General features: G+C 41.8%; 1 protein-coding gene across 3 annotated transcripts in view; it reads right to left on the minus strand.

The window, feature by feature from the left end:
* The window catches only part of IPCEF1 (interaction protein for cytohesin exchange factors 1), an 87155-nt gene that overhangs the window by 26165 nt on the left and 38373 nt on the right, over positions 1-22617 (minus strand). For all 3 annotated transcript variants that reach the window (XR_013345661.1, XM_077813225.1, XM_077813224.1), the window contains exons 5-8: positions 17765-17838; positions 13889-13960; positions 11482-11543; positions 7305-7396 (exon numbers count right to left, since the gene is read on the minus strand). Coding sequence is in view for 2 of the 3 variants with exons in the window: in XM_077813225.1 (XP_077669351.1) it covers positions 7305-7396; positions 11482-11543; positions 13889-13960; positions 17765-17838 (300 nt within the window). In the remaining variant the exon portion in view is untranslated. The remainder of the gene's footprint in view (positions 1-7304; positions 7397-11481; positions 11544-13888; positions 13961-17764; positions 17839-22617) is intronic.

A 22617-nucleotide genomic window follows, 5' to 3' on the forward strand; every position in this document is an offset into this window, starting at 1 on the left:
ATCAGGGCCCAGCGGGCTTACATAAAGGGAGATGCAGGGCCTGAGACATGCAGTTGCCACAGGGAGCCTAAGGAGAGAGGACTGTGTTCTTAGTGGACTGCAGGAAGGTAGCACTTTGAGCAGAAAAACTGCTGTCAGGGACCGGGGGAGCCAGAGGGAGCTCCTGGCTGGCTGTCGGGTCATGCTAGCTGTAGGTCCTGAGAAGAGGTGAAGAAGTTGCTGGGACTGTGGGCAAGTGGCTCAGGGAATTGAAGCAATATTGCCGGAGCAGTTAAGGTGAGGCAGCAGGAATAGGGTCCCTGTCTATAGGGTCCCTGGGCCAGGACCCAGAATAGTGGGTGGGCCTAGATCCTCCCCACTCATCACTGGGGAAGTGGCTGGACTATAGAACTGGGAGATACTTCCCCTCCCAGAAGGGGAAAAACACGGATAGTGATGCAGCCAGAGGGCTAGGTCATACAAAGGATGCTGCAGTTCCTGGACTAGGGTGGGTCTACAAGTGGAGACAAGGCCAGGAGAGGCACTACCAGGAGAGGGTGCGCCTGATGAGGGAGCTAATCTATGTGATGGCAAGCAGGGGGCGCTCCTCTGGGGAGCAAACTATGTCCCACTGTGTTCCTAAAATAGGCGAGATATCTGTAATGATCAGAAGAGAGAACATCAAAACTGGGAGCACGGGAAAATGTTGAAGGTGGGTTGCTAGGGAAACCTGCTGGCTAGGCATGACAAACATAATACATACTCCTATCCTTAGATAAAGGGCCAGTCTATTATACCTATTAACAGTACACTAATGATCCATAGATTAACAGCGTATCTAAAAACCAAATACAACATTTTATATTATGCTGTACCAGCTTTTGCGATTCACAATTTCCTTTTAAAGTTGGTGGGAGGGAAATGAACCATAGTTTCTTCCTGGGGTGTAATCACTAATCTTTTGCAGCAGACAAGGAGAGTTGATTAAAAAAAAAAAATCCTGTCTAGAGCTATGTGAGTAATTGATTTTTCAGTCACTGGCTGGTCTGAAAAAATGAAAAAAAAATCTCAGTTTGGGTGGAATAGAAACTGAAATTTTTCAGAATTCTCAGTGAATCAAAAAAGGTGAAAAAAAATTATTTCATGTCAAACAAAATGTTTTGTTTGGGTATTTTCAATAGAAGAAAATGAAGGACTAGATTCACAAAACTGGAGGTGGGGGGGGCAGAGGTGATGCATGGGGGGCTACGTGCCCCCTCATTTACACCTTGGGTTGTACTGAGCATGCTCAATAACTCTGCTGACACTGGCTGCCCTTCCTCTGTCCCCCCACTATTGGCAGGCACAGGTCGTCCCTGGCAGTGCCCTTATATCCAATAGCCTGGTAGCTAGGGCACTTCCCAGGGATGGGGGATCCAGGTTGAAATCCCCTCTCTGGAGCAGATATTTGAAACTCAGACCTTCCCTCTCCCAGGTGAGCGACTTAACCACTAGGCTATTCTGGAGTGGGTCTCTCTCCATCTCTACTGTTCCACTTTGTATAAAATATTCATTGGGCCAGAGAAAGAGAACAGGAATGACACTAGTGGTTCAGGTACTCATCTGGGAAGATTGATGCCCAGGGTCCAGTGCCAGCTGCAGAGTAGGGGTTTGAACCTGGTTCTCCCATTTCTCACATGAGGGCATAACTATAGGGCATGATGAGGGCACTGACAACTCCACTAGCTCCAATTTTGTGAATGGTGAGTAAATCCCTTTCTGAATCTAGCCCCAACACTGAAATGCTCCGTTCTGATAATGACAAAAGGATTTATTTTGACATTTCCAAAATATTTTCTTTTTTTGTTTTAACAGAAACAATTCATCCAAAAAATTTCATCCAGCTCTAATCCTGGGACCCTGCTTGTAGCAGTGACTGCATTCTGGTAACTATATTAAAAACATTTTTTTCAGAGCTCTTGAGCCTAACCCAGCTGCTTACAGAATTTAAATTATTTACACGGTCATAAATTTCATCTGCTAGAATCAGAAGTTCCTCATGGTATCCCAAGAAATAAAGCTGACAATAAGCAAATCAGGACGGTTCCTCTTCCCTATAATTTAAGTCAAGGAGAGACACTGGCCAAGTATTTGTACCCCAAAGCAGTACAAGTAAAACATAAAAATGAATGCCAATGTGATGTTAATGTTCTGATTTTAAATGCTCAAAAATCAGGAAAGAAAAAATTGGAATTTACATATGTAAAAGAAAAGCCTTAATGATATGTAAACTTTGCATCTGTATGAAGGACTCTTTTTCTTTTCATTTTGTATTACAGAGAAAAAGGATGAGGGGGAGACAGACGAAAAACTCTTCCAGCTCTCTCTCTCTCTCTATTTATTTATTTTAAAGATATCCAGTATTTACCTAACTTACCATAGTGGTTGCTTTGGAGCTATTGCAATCTTCCATATACTAGTAAATCTTCATTTTAGAGACATTTTTAAAAGCAGATGTTTGACCAAGGCAATCCTAAGGATCCCACTAGAGATCAATGAGTCTTTAGGACCTCTTTTAGAGAGAAATTACTGACATGAAACCCCTTAACTGTCCTCTTGGGACCTCTGCAATCTATTATCTCAAGGTAGCTGCTGTTTGGGAGCAATAAATACACTCACATGCAGGAAAACCTAACACACATGGGCAGCAACAGTTTTTGTCCTACAAATGTCCAAAAGGACTTGTTTTTAATATTTTTTTTTCACAAATACCCAGGGACACTACTCCACATAGTAGATTTATGACCATTCATGCTTTGTTTTTAAACTATCAAACTGATTTTGGGTTAGAGGACTACAAAGAAGCAGCTGAAACTTTACATTGGGAGTACAGCTCAATCCTCACTACCCTAACAGACACCATGAACTGAACTGGCTGCCTATTAGTGTCTGGAGAGAGTTTAAGATGCTGATTTTGACCTTTAAAGTCTCAAGTGGATTGGGACCTTCCTGCCTGAGAAGCCACAGTTTTCAAGAGAGCCTAAGTGACTCGAAAGCTTGAAGTATATAGTCCGGCTTGAGAAGACATACCTGCACTAGCTCTGACCAAGAATGTACCTATGGCCTTGGATGGGCTCAGAATCAGGGTGGCTAGCTCCTCCTGCTGTTAGCACCTCCAGGGCTACGCTAATTCCTAGCGCACTGGCTCAATCGAATTTACACCTTCCAGCTCTTGAGTAGACATACCCTCAGGAGCATAAATCCCATTTTCAAAAGTGACATAGACACTTAGGGGCCTAAGTGTCATTGAAAGTCAGAAAGATTTAGGCTCCCAAGTGTATCACTTTTGACATGGGTTTGTGTTCCTACGATAAATGTTACTTCTAATAAAAATTAGAAAGTATGCAACTAGGGTATGGATTCCAACCTTGGGTGTGTCCCAAAGAGCAGATTTTTCATACAAAAGCATCCAAAGTCTGGCAAACTTCAGGGATTTATAGCACAAAAATTCTATATTGAAGGCACACGTCAAAAGCATCACTTCACATACCTTCCCAAAATCAACTGCTCCATTTCAAACATTACCCCAATATGAGACATGCTGTTCATTTGTCCAGTGGCTCTGCTGCTCCAACAGCTGCCTCTGGCGATTTATGAAATTTTGGCCAAGGAGGACTTTGGTATGACATTAAATCAGGTCTGCTGGTGTCTGAGTGCGCTCTGCTAGCTGTGACTAGCAGTTGAAGAAAGCTGTGGGTAGGACCGACCAATGCCAATCAGTGCACTGCCTACTGACCAGTTCTAAAAAAAGACTCGGTTGCTTAGTGGATAATAGGCTTGTTTCCATCAGAAAGGTGATGTGGGGGTGGGGAGATGAAAGCTAAAGGGGGAAGTGGGTGGAAGAAAGGAAAGAGGAGCTTGATGAGGGGAGAGATCAAGGAAATGTGAGTCCTCACAACATCCATCTTGCTTGCACCCCTCCCACTCCTCTGCCTTGCTGAAATCCTAAAGCCAGCCTTACTCCAGATGCAGTGGATTTTACATACAACAGAAGAATATATGGGAAGGAGACACCCAGTGATGGCCTTTGCAATAATGGAGTGGCAAGCTTCTGGCATGCCAGAAAGAGAATATTAAAAATAGTACATGATTAAACCCACTTATGGAGAAATGCAGAGATATTCAATTAAAAACTCAAGATCAACATAAGGGAAGGGCAGCTACAAAGTATTGTAACAACCCATTTGCTTTTATGCTGGCACTCTTAAGACAATCATTCACTGCAGTATAAAATTCAAGATACTTTATTCACTACTAGCCTTTGACCCAGAATAAATCTTTGAGCAGAGTCTTTAAGGTTTTCATTCTCTCTGCTATTTATAGCCTCTAGACCACATTTAACTTTCAGTTAGTGCAGGAAATAAAGAATCTTGAATTTTATATACCAGTGAACAATATATGTTCCAGGAGTGCCAGGTGGGTTGTTTTACAGTGTTTAACATTAGACAACGGTTTTAGGAGAGGAAGTGCAGATTAATTTATCTGACTGAAACAGAAGGGGAAATAAGTTAGCGTGTGACACATAATCCTAACTTTATAAACGCAAATTTAGCTCTGGTGCAGGGTGCCAGGCGGACATTCCTGCAGACAGATTCTCTTTTTATCCACAGCGCAGTACTCACAACTACAGTGCAAGCTTCACTGACTAACCCAGTGCCTCAACGTATTCAGGAAGAACCACCTCTATAGGTGAGGGGGTATTTAGTATTTTACTTTTTGCTTAGGAAAAATCAATATGGGAGCCTCTTAGTACCAACCACGCTCATGTTTATTGTGATGTGGACACCTGTTTACTAGGAACTGGAAATAAGACCAGTTTATTTCATGTCACTGCACTCCTTTTTGATGTTAACAACTTTCATTTATTCCTGGCCTGGGGTGGATTATTTAGATTGCACTAGTGCCCAGAACACGCTAGGCACTTTCCTAACACAAATTAAGACATAATGTAAGACACACACACACACACACACATTCACTTCAGCTGCAAAGGTTGTAGGTCCCTCTCCATCTGAACCCCCTCCTTACACATGAGATAAGTAGATAAAAATGTATAGCTAGACCTACTGTCTAGAATATTCCCTTCTGCCTGGCTTCTGTTATAGATTAAAGTAAATGGCTCCTGGGTGAGGGGAAGGGAACATAAAAACAAAAAATCAGACAAATCAACACCTGCCATGAGTTGCAGTGTCAACGTTTGGGCTCAGGTTGCAGTGTCAACGTTTGGGCTCAGGTTCCAGCCCGAGCCCAAACGTTGACACTGGCCATTAAACAGCCCCTGAGCCTGAGCCCTGCAAGCCCAAGTCAGCTGGCCTGGGACAGCCACAAGTTTTCCACTGCAGTGTAGAGATACCCTGAAAGAGTCGAAAGAGAAAGAGAAAGGAGGGGGTGGGGCAATGTGCTGCAACGTGCAAGGAAGATGATAAGTAACTCACGGCAGGTGTTGATTTATCTGATTTTTGTTTTTATGTTCCGTTCCCCTCACCCAGGAGCTGTTTACTTTAATCTATATCAGAATCCAGGCAGAAGGGAACTGGGGAATATTCTAGACAGAAGCTCTATGGGGAAACAGAAAGAAAGAGACAACCAGCCTACCTTTAGCAATAGCACTTTTTCCCTTTTTCTTATCATTTCCCTGTTCAATGTTAGAAGAAAGTGATTTTTTATCATTGTCACATGACATCCTCCTCCCTCCATTCACCCCTCTCTCTCTCTCTCTCTCTCTCACACACACACACACACACTGAATTAAAGTAATAATTAATACATTTATGTTATGTAAAAATGTAAAAATGAATAATTCCAGAACAGACCCCAAATTTTGCCTGACCCCATTAGAAAGAAATAGGTCTCTCAGTCTGCGGAGTTTGTGCTAATTGAAACATGCCTTTCAGTTTACAAGGTCTGTGTTAATTGTAGGAGAACATCCTGAAACAGAAATCTGTTCTAAAGTAATAAAATAACCATTAAGGACAGCTGTTGTTACAACTCTGTTTTCCGAAATTCAGAAATAAAATTTGTTAACCCCCACTCTTGCATTCTTATCTTGATTGTTCTCTTTTCATATGTAACAAGTGGTATGAATGGGCTTATTAAAGTCTGTCATGCCCAATGATTTTAAAATAGTCATGGTAAAAAATAAATAGGCAATAAAATGTAAATGTAATAAAAAATATGTTAAGTAAAATAAAATGTAATTGTGAATGCATGTTTAAATAAACAATAAAAGGTTAAGGTGCCAGCCTTAAAATAAAAAAAACAACTATCCAGGACCGTTTGGCTGAAAAATGCACTGGGTGAAATAGACTGATAACCCTGAGGGCACACCGGAATCCACCCACAACCACCCCAAGGACAGAGGGGGGCCAAAGAATTGAAAAACAAGATAACAAGTCATCATTGCTGTGCCATCTGCGTGATTGATTTTCACTTCAAATGTGAGAACAGCATGATGAAGAAAACTCCATAGACTTGTATGAGGATGAATCCCTATAAAAACAGATCCTAAAAACTGGGGTCTTTGGGTCTGGTTCTGCAACCAACTTCCAGGGGCATTGGATGCGCATCTGACAAGGCCCTGCTCCATCCTCGTGTCCAGGCTGCCTGGCCAGTGACTTGGCACGAGCAGCTTCTAGGCTGGTAACTATAACAACAACCTTGCAGAACTTGTATTCACAATAAACATGGCATATTGCCTTATTCCCTGAATAAGATCCTGCTGGTTTTTATTTTCTAAGTATAACACACACACACACACACTCACTCACAAACACACACACTCGAGTTCCAACGGTTTTAGGTCCCTCTCTCAACACCAAACCCCCTCATTTCATGCTAATGAGAAGCTTACTCATGAGATAAGTAAATAAAAATCAATATGCTGGGTGACTATGAGCTAGATTCTTTTCAGTATCACAGAAGAGACTCTTTGGGAGGGATTTAAATGAGGGCAGGGTAGTGCCCTCCAACTTTCATTCTAAAATGATAACTTTTGGTTTAGCTCTTCGCGCAGATTAATCATTTCGTCCATGTGTTCAATTCTCAGTGCACTATCATGGAGAAGGATGACATATTAGTGTGAACTGTCACCAGGAAGGAGGGAAGGAAAGGATGGAGGGGAAGGGTGCAGCAAAATAAGAGCATCCATATTTCACAGGCAGATTAAATAAATGCTTACAGCCCTTATTGTAAATTATTAGTCAGATGTGCACCTTTTGAAGAGGGTGTGATGACATTTGTGCCAGCGGTTTAACAACTGGAAACAAGCTAATTACTGTAATACATACCAAATGAGGAGGAGGTGGCTGTTCTGTGTAAGGAGGGGGTGGAGTCTCTCCTGCTATTTCTGGATCTTCATGTTCACTCTCACTATAGCATTCTAGGAAAAAAGAGTAAAATGAAACAAAAAATAAATAGACACCCATTTATTCCTTTTAGCTGCTCAGCAGCTGAAGATCATTATATGATTATATTCAAATGTATGATGGAGTTGCCTCCGATTGCAGGGAACTGCACTCAATGACCCAGGAGGTCCCTTCCAGTCCTATGTATTTTGGTCTGAAGGCCAAAACCCATGGTCTTAATGTCTCCTACAGCAGTATCTCTTCATTGGTATTTTTGGCAACTTGTTTTGAAATGTATTTTTATTCCAATGTTATTGTTATGGCAGGAGTCATCAGATGGCACTGCCATAGACAATTTTACCAGTTCCTTTTCTTGGCACGTGAGCAGTTTTCAGTCTGCAGAAATGCTGTGTTGTTGGTTTTGCAATTTTGGGGAAGCTGTGGCAAGCAGTAGGAAAGTTTGTTCCCTTCCTTAGTCTCTCTATCTCATGTCAATTCCTGGGGAAGAGTTGCTCCCGGAGAAGGAGGCATTGGTGTTTTGGCCAAGATTCCTGGAAGAGGGTGATTGCCTGCATACTGTTTGTGACCATCTTCATTCTAGGATTGATGTACATAGGGTCAAACAAACAAGTTGCACTAAGAATACACTCAGATTCCACCTCACTATTTTTAACTCCAGTGAGAAAGACCTGAAAGGCCCCAACATCTGCTACTGCTCAGCAGAGGGACAACAAAATGAATAAAAAGGAAAATAGTGGGGGAGTTAGTGGAAGTATTCACTGCTGCCACTTGGGAGGGGTTTTTTTAAAACTAGATGAAACAAACAAAGCATTCACAAACATGGTATAGGTTCTAATCCAGTTATACTCTTTTCCGGACCGAGAAATTGAGACACAGAGCTTAAAATGGCAAAGAAGGTGACAAACGAAATCAGCATGCTGTTGGTCCTAACTTCCAGGGCCCTGCTGTAGTCACTGGAAAACACTGCTTCCACTCGATTAAATCCTTCAGCAGCAGCCACCAGCACTGCAGATTCAAACTTGGAGCAAGTGTTTATCTGAGAGACTTCAGTCTGTTTAAATGCTTTCCCGTACCACATACCATGTGCGACAGAGTACACACATACCCTGTACCTGGACATCTGCTCTGAACTGAGACATTGTGTGGTCAGCAAGAATCAGTTAAGCAAAGTGTAATGACGACAACATCAGTGGGTGCTGGCAGACTGAGGTACTGACTGTCCCTGTGGTTTCAATTGGAACCAGTATTCTGCACTTCCTCTTCTAAGCTGTTGCACAATATTACTATGTGCTGCTAAACAGCAGTAGCAAGACCACCTTACTATCTTTGACATCGCTTACAGGGAGTTTGTGAGGTTTCTATTTTTATGTTCATGAAGCGTTTTGTGGTTCTTGGATTTCATGGCATCATACAAGTGTGCAGCATCACCATTTGGTAACAATCAATTATCTTTCAGATAAATTATTGGCTGTACTTTTTTTCCCCTTCTTTTATCTATGGAAAACTGTGTGGGTCACTTTTTTGGTTCTAATAATTCACCTGTCAGCAAAAAGCTCTGACGTGAAGACTTTAAGCAAAGGAAAGATGTCACAAAGATGTTGATGAAATGACATCCAGGGGATTTGCCAGGTTTTGTGTAGTTTTGCACATGTTCTCATTTTATTATTGGCAGAACTAGAGGATTATTTTATAACATAGCTACGGTTTTGTTTACTGCAAACTTTGGCCAGCTACATATTTTACAATCATATTTAGAATAACAGATTGAAATTTTATGCCAGTAGAAACATTTAAGAAATCAAAGGAACTATTGATTAATAAATAAAATATTCTTTCTGTGGTTTTTCTTTTATTCACACACATGACACAGGAAAAGTAAAATCTATATCTGGTTTCTAGTATTGGAAACTGATTGAAGGAGGGACTAAATACACAGGAACCATTCCCCTCAGTCTCTCCCCAAAAAAGCAGGAATCCAAGAGTGGGGATCTAAGAGCTCTTTGAATAGTTATGATGTGTGACACTCAGGAAAGACTTACAATACTGGAAACTGCAGCATGTCCTTAGGCTATGTCAGCATTTTCCCAAAATGTGAGGTGTGCACACCTAGCTAATGGCAAGAAGATGGATAAGCCTTTAACAACACACGCACACACACACATCAGGAGTACAGATCAGGAGATGGGGAGGGGTGCATTTTCCTGAAAACAGCGGTGCGGGGTGTCAGCTTTAAAAAGTTTGGGCAATACTTGACGATGTTAAGTTTGTTCTGATGATGAAGTGCTGGTAACTTGGTCACCTGCTGCAGAGGTTAGCTGGGTAGAGTTTCTCAGGACAGGAGCTCTCTCGTCTGCTTACATAGTTCCCATTAAGATCAGTTGACTTTCCTAATTTTAATTGCTTCTTATTTTCCTAACTCTTCTCTTGCTTCAGCTATTTCTCCAAACACAACCAGCATACTGTACTTCCTGGAACTTTCATTTTTAAGCTCCTGTTTGTTTCCATAATACTGAGAGGTTGCCAGTCAAATTATTGTCATCATCTTTCAATCAGCCATTTTGCTGCTTCTCTAAACAGCTCAAGCCAAAGCTGGACCCCTTTCCTCCTCTGGTAAAATTATCAGACTGGGTTCCCTGCTACCTAAGATTCAGTATAGCAACGTGCCCTCCACTTGCCCCAAACCACTCTGCTCTAACACCTGGGTGAGGGGATGAAGAGGCACTAGGGAACGTATCCACAAATGGCAAGTTTCTGGAGAAAGCCAGTGGACCAGTGAATAGAGGTTTCTCTTAAAGAGAAGGAAGGGGAAATGCACTGTATCCCAGTCAAAACAAAGGAGACAGTGAGGCATCCTGATTCTCCAGGCACCTCAAGTTATCATCACCAGTGATTTCTATCAGCACAAATAGCTTGTAATACCACTCCATATGGCACTGAACTAGCTCAGCAAAGTTAACACTAGCACTGTATGAATGAGTCCTATGTATGAGCTATGCCCCATTCACAAACGTGGCAGAGGGCCTAAAGCAGGGGGGGTTAACCTTTTTTCTATCATGGGCCCATAGGCACCAACTCCTGGGTGTTCCGGTGCTGGAGCACCCATGGGAAAAAAAATGGTGGGTGCGAAGCCTCCCCCTACCAGAACCTCCCCCTCCCCCCAGCACCTCTTGCCCGTTGGTGGGACCCACCGATCAACACCACCCCCTCCTTCCCAGGGCCTACCGCCTTCTGCTGATCAGCTGTTTCATGGCATCAGCAGGCTCTGGGAGGGAGGAGAGGAGCAAAGGCAGAGCGTTTGGGGGAAGGGGCGGAACTGGGCAGGGAAGGGGTGGGAAGAGGCGGAGCGGGGGTGGAAAGAAGCAGGGCAGGGGTGGAGTCTTGGGGGAAGGGGTGGAGTGGGAACAGGGCCTGGGCAGAGCCGGGGGGAGCACCCCCACAAACCAGAAACTCAGTGCCTATGCACAGTCCATTGACCCACATAAAAAAATCAATCACGGGCCACATACATCCCCACAGGGGGGCACGGAGCCTCAGGGCTTCCCACCCGCAGCAGGGAAAGCCAGTGCTCACAGCTCCAGCCCCACAGGGTGGGGCGCTGAGGCTCGGGGCTTCAGGCCCGGAGCAGCAAGACTAGCCACGAGCCAGATGAAATCAAGCAACGGCCAGATCTGGCCCGCATCCTGTAGGTTCCCCACCCCGGCCTAAAGAGAAGATTGTATCAGAATTCTTTGATGCTCATAACACAAATAGAGTGAACCATTTAGGCTGTAAACTCCTTGGGTACAGGGACCTGCTATTTTATATCTCTAAAGCGCCATCAACACATATAGTACTGTATTAATGAATAAATTAAGGGAACTTTTTTAAATCATAAATTCCACAGTTGTCAGACAGTTAATTGTTGTGCCTTGGTTGATATGGAAATCAGATATTTCAGGGCACAACTGGCTTTTTGGTGCTAGTGAAACATGCAACAGCTGATGAGCCACAAACTGAAAGTTTAAAAAGAACAGCGTTGATATGAAATTAATTGTAGCAAAAATCTCACTGTGTAAAAAAAATGAAATTGTTCCATGCAGAAATTGTGATGTGAACATACCTTCTTCATTCTTTCCATTGGATGCCTGAGGAATTACAGCTAGCCCCAGTTTATTTAGCCACCTATGTTATAAACAAAAAGCAAGCACATTTTAAGGGATATTTGTATTCTACCCTGCAACACCTCTGACAGTCTTCAGATACAGTGATCTTCCTATCTTTTATTATCACCACCAGTATTTTTTTCTTTCATCCTCAGTTTAAACTTCCTGTGGGATTCAGAGCTGGTCTACACTAAAAAGTTAGGTTGAAAAATTTCTTGCCCTCTGCAATGTAGTTAAGCTGACATAAGATCCAGTGTAAACACCACTAGGTTGATGGAAGAATCTTCTATCAACCTACCCGCTGCCTCTTGCAGAGGTGGATTTGCTACAGCAATGAAATAACCCCTTCCGCAGTGCTACAGCAGCACAGCTCAAGGTGAGCCCCCCTGTAGTGCAGACTTCCCTTAAAGGGTGCTGAATACCTGCTACTCCCTTTGATTTCAAAGGAAGTTGAGGAGTATTCAAGCACCTCCCCAGGAGATATGTACTCCTCACCTCACAGGTTAAGGAACAGTTTATAAGGCTATTTAGAAATCCCTCTGTTTTTAAACTGCTTCCATACATGGGTATCTGAACCAGTGACTTAATTATTTAAGATACTGTAACAAATTATTTATTCCTCACAGTTACGCAATCTTATGCTCTTATCAGACCATGGCATACTTTGTAAGAGTAGGTCCTTTAACTCAGGCTTCCTGACCAAATTTAAAATTATGTAAGTTATGCTCTACGTCCCCTTACACCCCCAGTTTTATATAGCATTCTTCACTTCCTGTTCTAAACAGTTAGGTAGCATTGCTGCATGCTATTAACAGCTGCTGCGTTTCCCACCTTCCCTAGAGGGCTGTGTTTTCTTAGTGCATGAAGTGACACCTGGTTATAGTTTGTGTATCTTTTCAATTTATAAACCTGTTGGATCCTTTGAACTGTAAGGTGCTATTGTATGTAAGACATTACCTGCTCAAAAATTCATTCACCCTCCTCGTCAGACCAATCTCTAGGTTTAGTTGGCCTCTGGGAACTAGTTATACAATAATTAGATGACAGTGTCTGATCTTGCTCCCATTGAGGTCACTGGGAAATTTGCCAATAACTTCAGTAGGAGTAGGATTGGGTCCACCTCCTCCTGATCACTGTATGAAGCATCAATGTGCATAACAACTAAAGATTACGGATTGTCATTCCTGTAAAAATGGAGAATGAATTTTGGCTCCAGTTTATTAAGGACCTTGACCTTACTCAATGAAGATTAATAGAAATGAAAGTAAAAAAGAATTCTTAGTATTTCAAACAGAATGGATAGGTCAAAAAAAAAGTCCAGATTTAAAAGGTTACCATCATAGGAGTGTAAAGTGCACCGTGGTAAATGCATGCGGCTATCTGCTATCTTCTAGCACATGTACTAAATAAATGAAGCAAACTACTTCCTGAATAAACCCATTAGTGGTTTAATGGATGGATGCCTGTAAGAGTTACAAACAAATGTCCTGCTCCTATTAACATTTATGTACATGAGTAACTTTACACGCATGATTAGTCCCAACGAGTTCAGTGGACTACTCACAAGTGTAAACAGTTTCAGGATTGGGACCAAAAAGGCAGATACCACTCACTCTAGTTTTATGCATGTGTGATTTTTATATATAATACATTTCCATGGAAAACATCAGTACTAATACCACACTCAGCAATTAAGTTCTCATAAATCAGCAAATCCACAAAGATGAACTCTGACCCTCTGTAGGGGTGTCTCACTCCATCCTCAAGAAAGATTTTCTGCAAACTGCAGTTGTTAAGTAAATTTCATTATGGCTTTAAAAATCAAGGCCAATATTAAATTAGTGTATGCCTTGTTGTACCGTAACTTAGTCTGTAAGGTTGTATAAGAAATTTCAGTTTGTATTATATAATATATATTAAAATTTGTCAGACAATTCATAATTCACAATACACATCATATTTTAAAGGCCTAAATTCAAGGGTCAGAGTTAATCTTTGTGGATTTGCTGATTTATGAGAACTTCAGGAACATTGATTTATTTTTATGAAACATTGGTAGGCTTATTGAAAATTGGCCTTATAATGGGATCCTAACTTAACCTTAACTATGGAGCAAATATTGCCACTCCATAATATCTTAATTAAATTGACATGTTTTTAAATAGCCACCACTAGAGCAGGGTGTTTTATCTTACATTTACCTGGAAGATAACCACTCCATCAGCATGAAAAAACAAAAACAGCAGTCCAAGAATACTCTTGAATCACAAACTACTACTTGACAACTAAAGAACCAACATGCAAACAAAGCAACGGTTCTAAGATGGTGGGCAAGGATAGAGATGTTCAGCTGCTGTTACTTACCTATTCATTTCCTCCACATTCTCTGCTGCAAAATAAAATGTCTTGATCTGTGGGTGGCTGACCTTAATAGCACTTCAAGAAAAAACAACAACAACAATGCACGCACACACACACAGAGAGAGAGAGAGAGAGAGAGGAAGGAAAAGTTAATGTACATAGGAAAAAACAATGAAATTGTGAGAGCAAATTATCCAAAGCATAACACCTTTGTACATCCCATTCTATTAATGCAGACCAAGTTATCCATTAAGAAATGTATTTCTTTCCTCAAAATTCTGTGCCATTTTTAGTGGAATTTTATAGGTTTGTCATTTTAGCAAAGATACAAAGAACTTTGGGTCAAGATAGATAAGAGGTGTTCTAGTACTGAAAGGACATTTTCAGAAGAAAAAAAAATAGACGTATTTCTAGCCTATTAGCATCATTTTATGTCCTCCTGATTTGTACACCTTTTTGGTGAAGAGAAGGGAGTAAAAAAGATTCTTGTGAAAATAAACGTTATAATGATATTAGCTGCCCTCTAACAAACCAACAATGGTACACGCTTGGGAATCAGCGCTAAAGTATCACAAGAAAGATGTGCCAGCTAAAGAAAAAAGTTTCTAATTCTGGAGGTTCACATGCCAAGAATCCATCTCAATTCACCTCTGTTCAGTTGCCCCCCCAAAAACAAAAGCAATACAGTTGCCTTCTAGTGAAGGACTGGAGGGCCAATGGGACTGGAATCTGCCTACGGGACTGAATTGAAAGTTGATTCCATTTGATGGTTGTCTGGTGGCTTATATAAAATGAATTGAACTCAGTCCAAATACTGCAGGCAAGTAGCTACATAAAGACCATCATCAACTCTGTCAATAAGTGGCAGCTACAATGAAGAACTGCAGAGCAACGGAGACTGAACTAGCTAGTTGAAACACACTGGTAAGTTAAAACAGAAGAAATTTACACTTCTACAGCCAATTTTATCTCCGTTCTGTGGATAACTAGAGGATTTCAGGCAGCCTAAGCAGATCATGGGGCACCTTTTCTCAAAATACCTATGATTTTTTCATTTAAGACATCTCACCATTTTTGAAAGGGCACAACTTTATATTCCCTTCTTCCTACATGTTATTAGGTAGCTTTCTAATTATATGCACCAAACTCTAGAAAGGAGATTATTGTTATCACATAATTTAAATAATAAAGCAAATTATGCTAATTTCTGCATTTTGAAAATAAGATCATAGCAGGTCCCCCATATGTGATCATTAGTACTGGGAGAAAACTTCAAGTTTCTGGTAACATTCATTCCAATTTTTAGATGAATTCATTGACTGTTTGCAGCCTTTTTGTGTTGTTTTATTGCAAATATTCTACCAAACCAGTTTCTGTCAGAAATTATCACTGAAACAACCAGTTGGAAATTAATTGGAGAATATCCACAGAAAGCAAACACTGAATTTGCAAATAAGAGTATTTGCAGAGGAATCCTCATTCTAAGAGTTTCACTCATCCAGTCAGGAAATGTAAACACACCCTGTGACTTATAATTGAACACTTCATACTTGAGCCCCTAACTTTAGGCACCTGCGCCCCTCATTTGCAAACACCATCTATCAGGCTTAGCACTGCAAACGGTCCATTGAAGCCAAAGGCAACAGTCACCACTTGCTGTGTGTTATGTGGATCAGCAAACAAGGGCTCTGAGAAACCAACAGGGAGCTCTGGAGCCACAGACTTTCATACTCAGAACATTTTGCCTCTGTTCCTCAAGAATTCAAGTAACAGGCCTGCCAGCAAGCATGCCTTAAGAAAAATGTGGGGATAGAGCACCGGGAGGAAGGCTTTCTCTTAAAAGCCAGGATAAAACCATGTAGTGTTTTGTAGATGAAAAACCAAATCCTTGAACTGCATTTAGAAGCATCTGGAAGACAGTGCAGTGTATGGAGCATGATGGTTGGGGCCAGCCCTAGATAAAATGGTGCCCCAGGCAAGGAGCATCTCCAGCACCCCCATCCCCTTCCATTTGTTAAAATTTTGAATACCTTATTTTTTATTGCATTTGTAGCCCTTATCATGACTTTGATGCATGACTTGCATACATGACTTATCCCTGTCATATAAGATGATAAATTTTCACGCCAGGATCTGTAAATCTGTATTTATTCATGCCATATGTAAGCAAATAAGAAAAAAATTGTTTCCTCAAATCTTATAGAAATATTTTAATTTTTAAGAATAACTGAAATATACTAATATCAAGAAATTGAACTGTGCACCAACAGGGTGGACCAGTATTAAATACAGGTTTCAGAGTAACAGCCGTGTTAGTCTGTCTTCGCAAAAAGAAAAGGAGTACTTGTGGCACCTTAGAGACTAACCAATTTATTTGAGCATGAGCTTTCGTGAGCTACAGCTCACTTCATCGGATGCATACCGTGGGGTATGCATCCGATGAAGTGAGCTGTAGCTTACGAAAGCTCATGCTCAAATAAATTGGTTAGTCTCTAAGGTGCCACAAGTACTCCTTTTCAGTATTAAATAGTGTTACAGTAGGTGACAGTCTTAGAAGGTTACCCTAGTGCTGGGCTCTCATTTCACTTCACTTTATTCTTATATCTCACTGACTGACTGCTGATGCCCCTCCCCTTATATAGCACGGCTGACAACATTCTAGGAGGTTCAAGGAAAATGTAGTTCTCGGAAAGTCTGGAAGATCCCACAAGATTCTGCAAAGAACATTCCAGCAAGTTAGTGAAAAGTGATTTCACATACGGAATACCTGAAACATTTTACTTCAGACATTCTATTTTCCCTTTTGTTGCTAACAACAAAAACAGCATCTTGAGCCTGGTGCCCCCCAAGCCTGGCACTCTAGGCAGTCACCTAGGTCACATGCCCCAACTGTAGTAATATATTAAACAGTTTATGCTGCTAAGTAAGTAAGCTGTCATGTCCTGAACAAGCAGAGATTCTGTGTGATCCTCAAGCATATCCCAAAGAATTCACTGCAGTAATCTAATCTAAGGAATAATCCCTGTTAATACACAGCAGTATTATTTATATCATTATTAACCCTCCCAGTTAAGAAAAGGTAGCTAATCAAGAGTATTCTCATTTGGACACCAGTTGGAAGAAAGCCTTTGGCATAAAGTCATATTTGTTGTTTAATAGAGTATTATGACTCTGCATACCAGAGATTTTATCTTTACACGGGTGCACCAAATTCACTTTCCACAACTCCTAAAACTGCATAAATCCCATGCCAGGTTCTCCGTGGAAGGCTAGCTGCTCAGTCCAGATAGGGCGGCAATACACAGGAGGCGTAGTGAGCAAAAGGCATAGCAGGAAAATAAAACAAAACAAAATAAAATAATAATAATAATTTTCCAGGCAATGTCAAACACACAAAACTAGCTATTCTTTGCACAAAAGTTAAGCCCAGTCATGGTGAAAGTAAGAAACTCAAAAAGAAAAGGAGTACTAGTGGCACCTTAGAGACTAACCAATTTATTTGAGCATAAGCTTTCGTGAGCTACAGCTCACTTCATCGGATGCATTCAGTGGAAAATACGAGGTATTTTCCATTGAATGCATCCGACTGGTATTTTCCATTGAATGCATCCAATGAAGTGAGCTGTAGCTCACGAAAGCTTATGCTCAAATAAATTGGTTAGTCTCTAAGGTGCCACTAGTACTCCTTTTCTTTTTGCGAATAAAGACTAACACAGCTGCTACTCTGAAACCTGTAAGAAACTCAGAAGTTCTTGAGATAGTCTATTCATGCCATTTCTGACCTCCATCCCTTTTCATTGACCTGCACCAAATTCAAATGTAGCTTTTGGCATGTAAAATCTTTATTCAGCCAAGCATGGGGCTGAGTGACAAACTTACTACTTTTTCTTGCATTCACTCGCTCGGTCCACAGTGAAGTCTGGCAGGTTGATGAATCCTTCAGCTTTCTCTGCCTGCAACAAAATACGTCACCAGAATTAACCCAGGCTGCAGTGGTGGACACTGCTGACCAAGATTAGATTAATTCCCGACAACCTTTTATTCCATGCATATACGTTCCTAGTGCAAAGAGCAAGATAGGACCCACTTTTATGTGACTGTGTGTAGGGGAATCAGAAACCCTGCATGGGTTGCCCATCTCATTGTGATGGCGGTGCCACTCCACCTCCTGTGCAAGTGGGCAGGGTGTGGGCATAGCTTTTGCTCCACACCCCCAAGAATCAAGCCGCACAGGTGAACTGGCACAGCAGGGGATGGAATCTGCACCTTGTATAGGGTTAGGAAAGATTACTCCCCCTTCTGCAGCAACCATGCACTGACTCATATTCAGGATTTGTCACACTCTGGTTCATAGGGTCAGCTATGGATACAAGCTCCAAAAGCAAAATTTAGCCTCGGGTCTGAAGAGGACTAAAATAGAGGAGGCGCTAGGGGAAAGCAGCTCCCTTTGTAATGATCAGTGATCACATGCTGGTACTGCTGTACATGAGCAAAGTCATCAGCCAAACCTCATACATGCAGTATGGGAAACTGAACCCTTAACCTTCAGCTCCAAAAAACAGAAGTTTCTTCTCATTTGAGGTGAAGGATAATGTCAATATAGGTCAGTAGGAGTGAGAACCATATCCTCTTTTCAGGCGTGGCCATTAGAGACAGTCTCAGAGGGGTAAGCACTTGAGTTGACATTCAGTACAACAGTGCTTCATACACCTTGCTAAAATAAAGGGCCCGATTTCCCAGGCTTCCTTTATTCACCCACAACATAGCCAGTGCAATTTAGACATCTAAATCTCTGATTTGCAGGTATAATTAGTTAATTAAGCATTTGCAGGTGGGATTTTCAGAAGTGCTCATCCTGGAGCCAGTTAAATGCCTGGTAAGTGAAACACAGAGGTGCTGAGGAAGGACGGACAAAGTGCACTTCCCCAGATTTGAGTTAATAAAGTTGCAGCCTGCTGCTGAAATCCATCCCCATGTCTGTCTTCATTCACCTGTGCATCCTGCTCAATCACTGTAGACCTGAACCCTTCCCCTCCTATGAATGGCGGTGATGCAGACAAATAAGAACCTGCATCTGTATGTGTGTCGGGGAATATGGATTTGTTCTTTCAAAAAAAGATTAGAAATATTAATTCCTGAACTATGCATTTCTTGTGCCTCCCCCTCAACCCTACCGCATTATAATTCTGAAAACGTATACTGTGAAAAGCAGCTGAGCTATCTAAAGATATTTCAAAGAGCAAGGATAATTCAGATGGAGCAAAGATGCAGAAGACTGACAGCATCTCAAACTACATTGTTTGTCTGTGAATCTGAAGTGACTATAAAAAAAGGAGGATATTAGCCAAGAATAGTCTCACATTTTTATACGTCAAATATTTAAACTAGAGCAACTGAAGACATTGATTGAGAAAGTAAGTGCAAAGGAAGCAATGAGGTTAATCATAGGAGGTGAGGAAATTGCAGTTTGGTAGACTGACTTCTTCTGCAGTGAGAAATGTTATTGGTTTGCTACTGTTGTTTTTTGTCTTCTCTGGATTATAATTTTAATTATCTGTCCAGGGTGCTGAGAGAGTGGGTTAGGTTTCTTTTATGTTTCACATGTTGAAATGTAATGAAGTTAAATTAACAGCAAGCAGGAGATCAGAAGTTTGTTTTTTTTTTAAAAAAGGAAAAATAATGTGTAGGAGAGAATTTTACCAAAATCGTATCATATTTAAAATGGGATAAACAATACCCTGCACAAATGCTTTCAACCTAGCAGCCACAGTAAATGAATGGAAAAATAAATGAAAGCCAGTAAGAGAAAGAGGAATTCTGGGAAAGTGCCTTCCAAGGTTTGGCTACTGACAGTACTAAGGGAAGAGAACAAGTTATGCAGGTGTAAGCAGTGTCAGGATGAGCTCCACCCTGACATCTGGTGGTGAGGTGTGGCAAGTTGTGGAAAAGAACTTCAGGGGCTGATCTCATTTGCATAGGCACACCGACCCCGCCTAGAATGAGGCCATAGCTGCCCAAATGGTCACTTTGGCTGCTGTGGGATCCCCAGTGTCTCTGTTATTGGGGCAGGAAGAATAATTTGTTATTACCCTGATTATGGGAACTGTGCTTGGAACTGTACTTGGCCTTTTGTTATGATGGAGGGACTCACCATCAACTAAGTAGCACTCGCTAGGCAAGGGTCATGGGTTTTAAAACTCTGTGAATTGAGAGAGGCTGGGGACAAGTATTAATACTTGGTGGTATGGGCCCCTTGGTGAGGGCCTTACATGCTAATTGCACTTCCTCCTCTCTCCGCTGTAGAATATCAGAGCTACTTTTGATTCCATTAGGAGTCTAGTTACAGGCTGCTGAGTTCACTTTGGGCTAATAGTGCACCAGCACTGAGGCTCCCCTACTACAAGCTGAATTCACCAAAGAGCTGAACTGACTAAGAGCTGAAATCACTGAGCGTTGTGTTAAGTAGTGGGGGAGCCTGAAGATATATTGTGGAGCAGTTTGCGGGCTGGCTGGAGTGCCTTGTGGACAGGCTGGTGGAGCAGTCCGTAGGACGGAGGGAGCTGCTGGTGGGACGCGGAGCAGTTTGTGGACCGGCTGGTGGAGCAGTTCGTGGGACGGCGGGAGCTGCTTGTGGGCCGCGGAGCTGAGTGAAGGAGTTCATGGGGCAGCTGGCAGAGCGGAGCGAAGCGAAGGCCTATGGAGCTGTGGGGCGGTCAGCTTCAGATCATGTAAGGTGCCTCTTACCCCCGTCCCATCTCCACCCAGGTTGGGAGGTAAAGCTCCGCAGATAAACTTTTGAACTCTGGGGCTGCCCTGACCAGGGACAGAGACTTTTGGGTCATTGGACTTTTGGGACTTTGGGTGATTTGGGGTTGCTGGACTCAAGAACCAAAGGGAAAGGGGCATGCCCCAGTTTGCTTGGGGTGGGTTTTTTGCTCATGGGTTGTGTTATGAATTCTGTTGGTGGTGTTTCCCCAACGTAATGCCACATTGTTTCTCTCTGTTATTAAAAGGCTTTTTGCTTCACTCAGACTATGTGCTTGCGAGAGGGGAAGTATTGCCTCTTGGAGGCGCCCAGCAGGGATGGTATATATTTGTCCCAGGTCACTGGGTGGGGGCTCGAGCCGGTTTGCATTGTGTTATTGGAATGGATCCCCTAGATATTGAACCCGGCCCTTGTTGCTGCCAACTCTGACGGGCAGAAGGGTTACACAGGGTTAGAGTACCGAAATCTTGGTTACCTCCTGAGCTAAGTACAGTAAACAGACTACGTCTACATTTCTCTTCCCAGTATAAGCCTACAAAAACAAATGCCAACACAGTTGAGTGCTCCATGTGGTGCCTAGCATAGCATTGAAACAGAGGTTATTAAATGCACCATTGGACTGGAAAGGTACATCCACAATGCTGGGTTCTCCACTCCATCCACCGCCAATCTAGCTATACAATTTTAGAAATCGAGATTAAGATGATCTTTCTAAAAAGGAACATCCCTCACACCCTCACCCCCAGCCCTAGCCACACACCAACTAACTGAAATTTAAAGCAAGAATGAATAAACTTTGCAACACCAGGAGGCTCTTTGGCAGCACATAATATGTATCTCCATTTATAGAAGAAAGAAGAAGAAGAAGAAGAAGAATGCACACTACCATACTATATGTTTTTATATCTTCCTTGAGGGATCAACAAGATACTACTTGTTGGTAAATTTTGCCATTACTGAAAACGGATGCAAATTTAAGGCATTCAGAGTGTTCTTAATACACTTTTTACCATTTTAAAAGGTTGTTCAAAAATTGGAGCAGGTTCAGAGAATAGCTAAAAAATGGATCTAAGTTTGGACAAAATGCCTGACAGTGAGAGATTTAAAAAGCTCGATCTGTTTAGCTTATTAAAAAGAAGTTTTAGAGATGATTTGATTACAGTGTATAAGTACCTTCATGGGGATGAAATACCAGGTATTAGACTCCTTAATCTAGCAGAGAAAGGTATAACAAAAACCAGTGACTGGAAGTTGAAGCCAGCTAAATACAAATTAGAAATAAGGCACTAATTTTTTTTAACAGTAAGGGTGATAACCATTGTAACCAGCTCCCAAGGGAAGTGACACTTTTTCTATTGATATCTTCAAATCCAGATGGATAGCCAAACACTTGTTATGCTTCAGTCACACAAGTTACTGGGTTCAACATGGGGAGAACTAGGTGAAATTCTATGGCCTGTGGTATACAGGAGTTCAGACAAGATGATCTAATGGACCATCCTCACCCCCCAACCTTAAAAATCTATGAATTTATAAATCCAGGGAATCCTAGCCCTTTCCATTCATCTACAGAGAGTGTACCTTTATAAACAAGTGTAGGATATAGCTGTAAGTCTCATTTGGGGATTTTTCAGATTACAGTTGACCTTCTTGTTCCACTGTGGGCCACTCAGTTTTAAATGGGAATCTTTCCCCTCAGTCATTTAGGAAGATGGATACTTACAGCCTCAGTACAACAGTGCACTTAAAAAAAGGTGCTTCAACTAAGCATGGGATTCAGTCCAGCTGAAGCCACATGACTATTCACGTTCTTAACGTTAAGTAGGTGCTAAAATACTTTGCTGGAGCGGAACAATGGTGCTCAGCACTTTGCAGGATCAAAGTGTAAGTGCATTTTAGGGTTCCATGTTCATTGTGACTTCATAATTTCCACAACACATTTGATTCATTTGCAAGTTGGACATGC

This window comes from Eretmochelys imbricata, chromosome 3 (assembly GCF_965152235.1).
Source record: "Eretmochelys imbricata isolate rEreImb1 chromosome 3, rEreImb1.hap1, whole genome shotgun sequence".
Taxonomy (NCBI): Eukaryota; Metazoa; Chordata; order Testudines; family Cheloniidae; genus Eretmochelys; species Eretmochelys imbricata.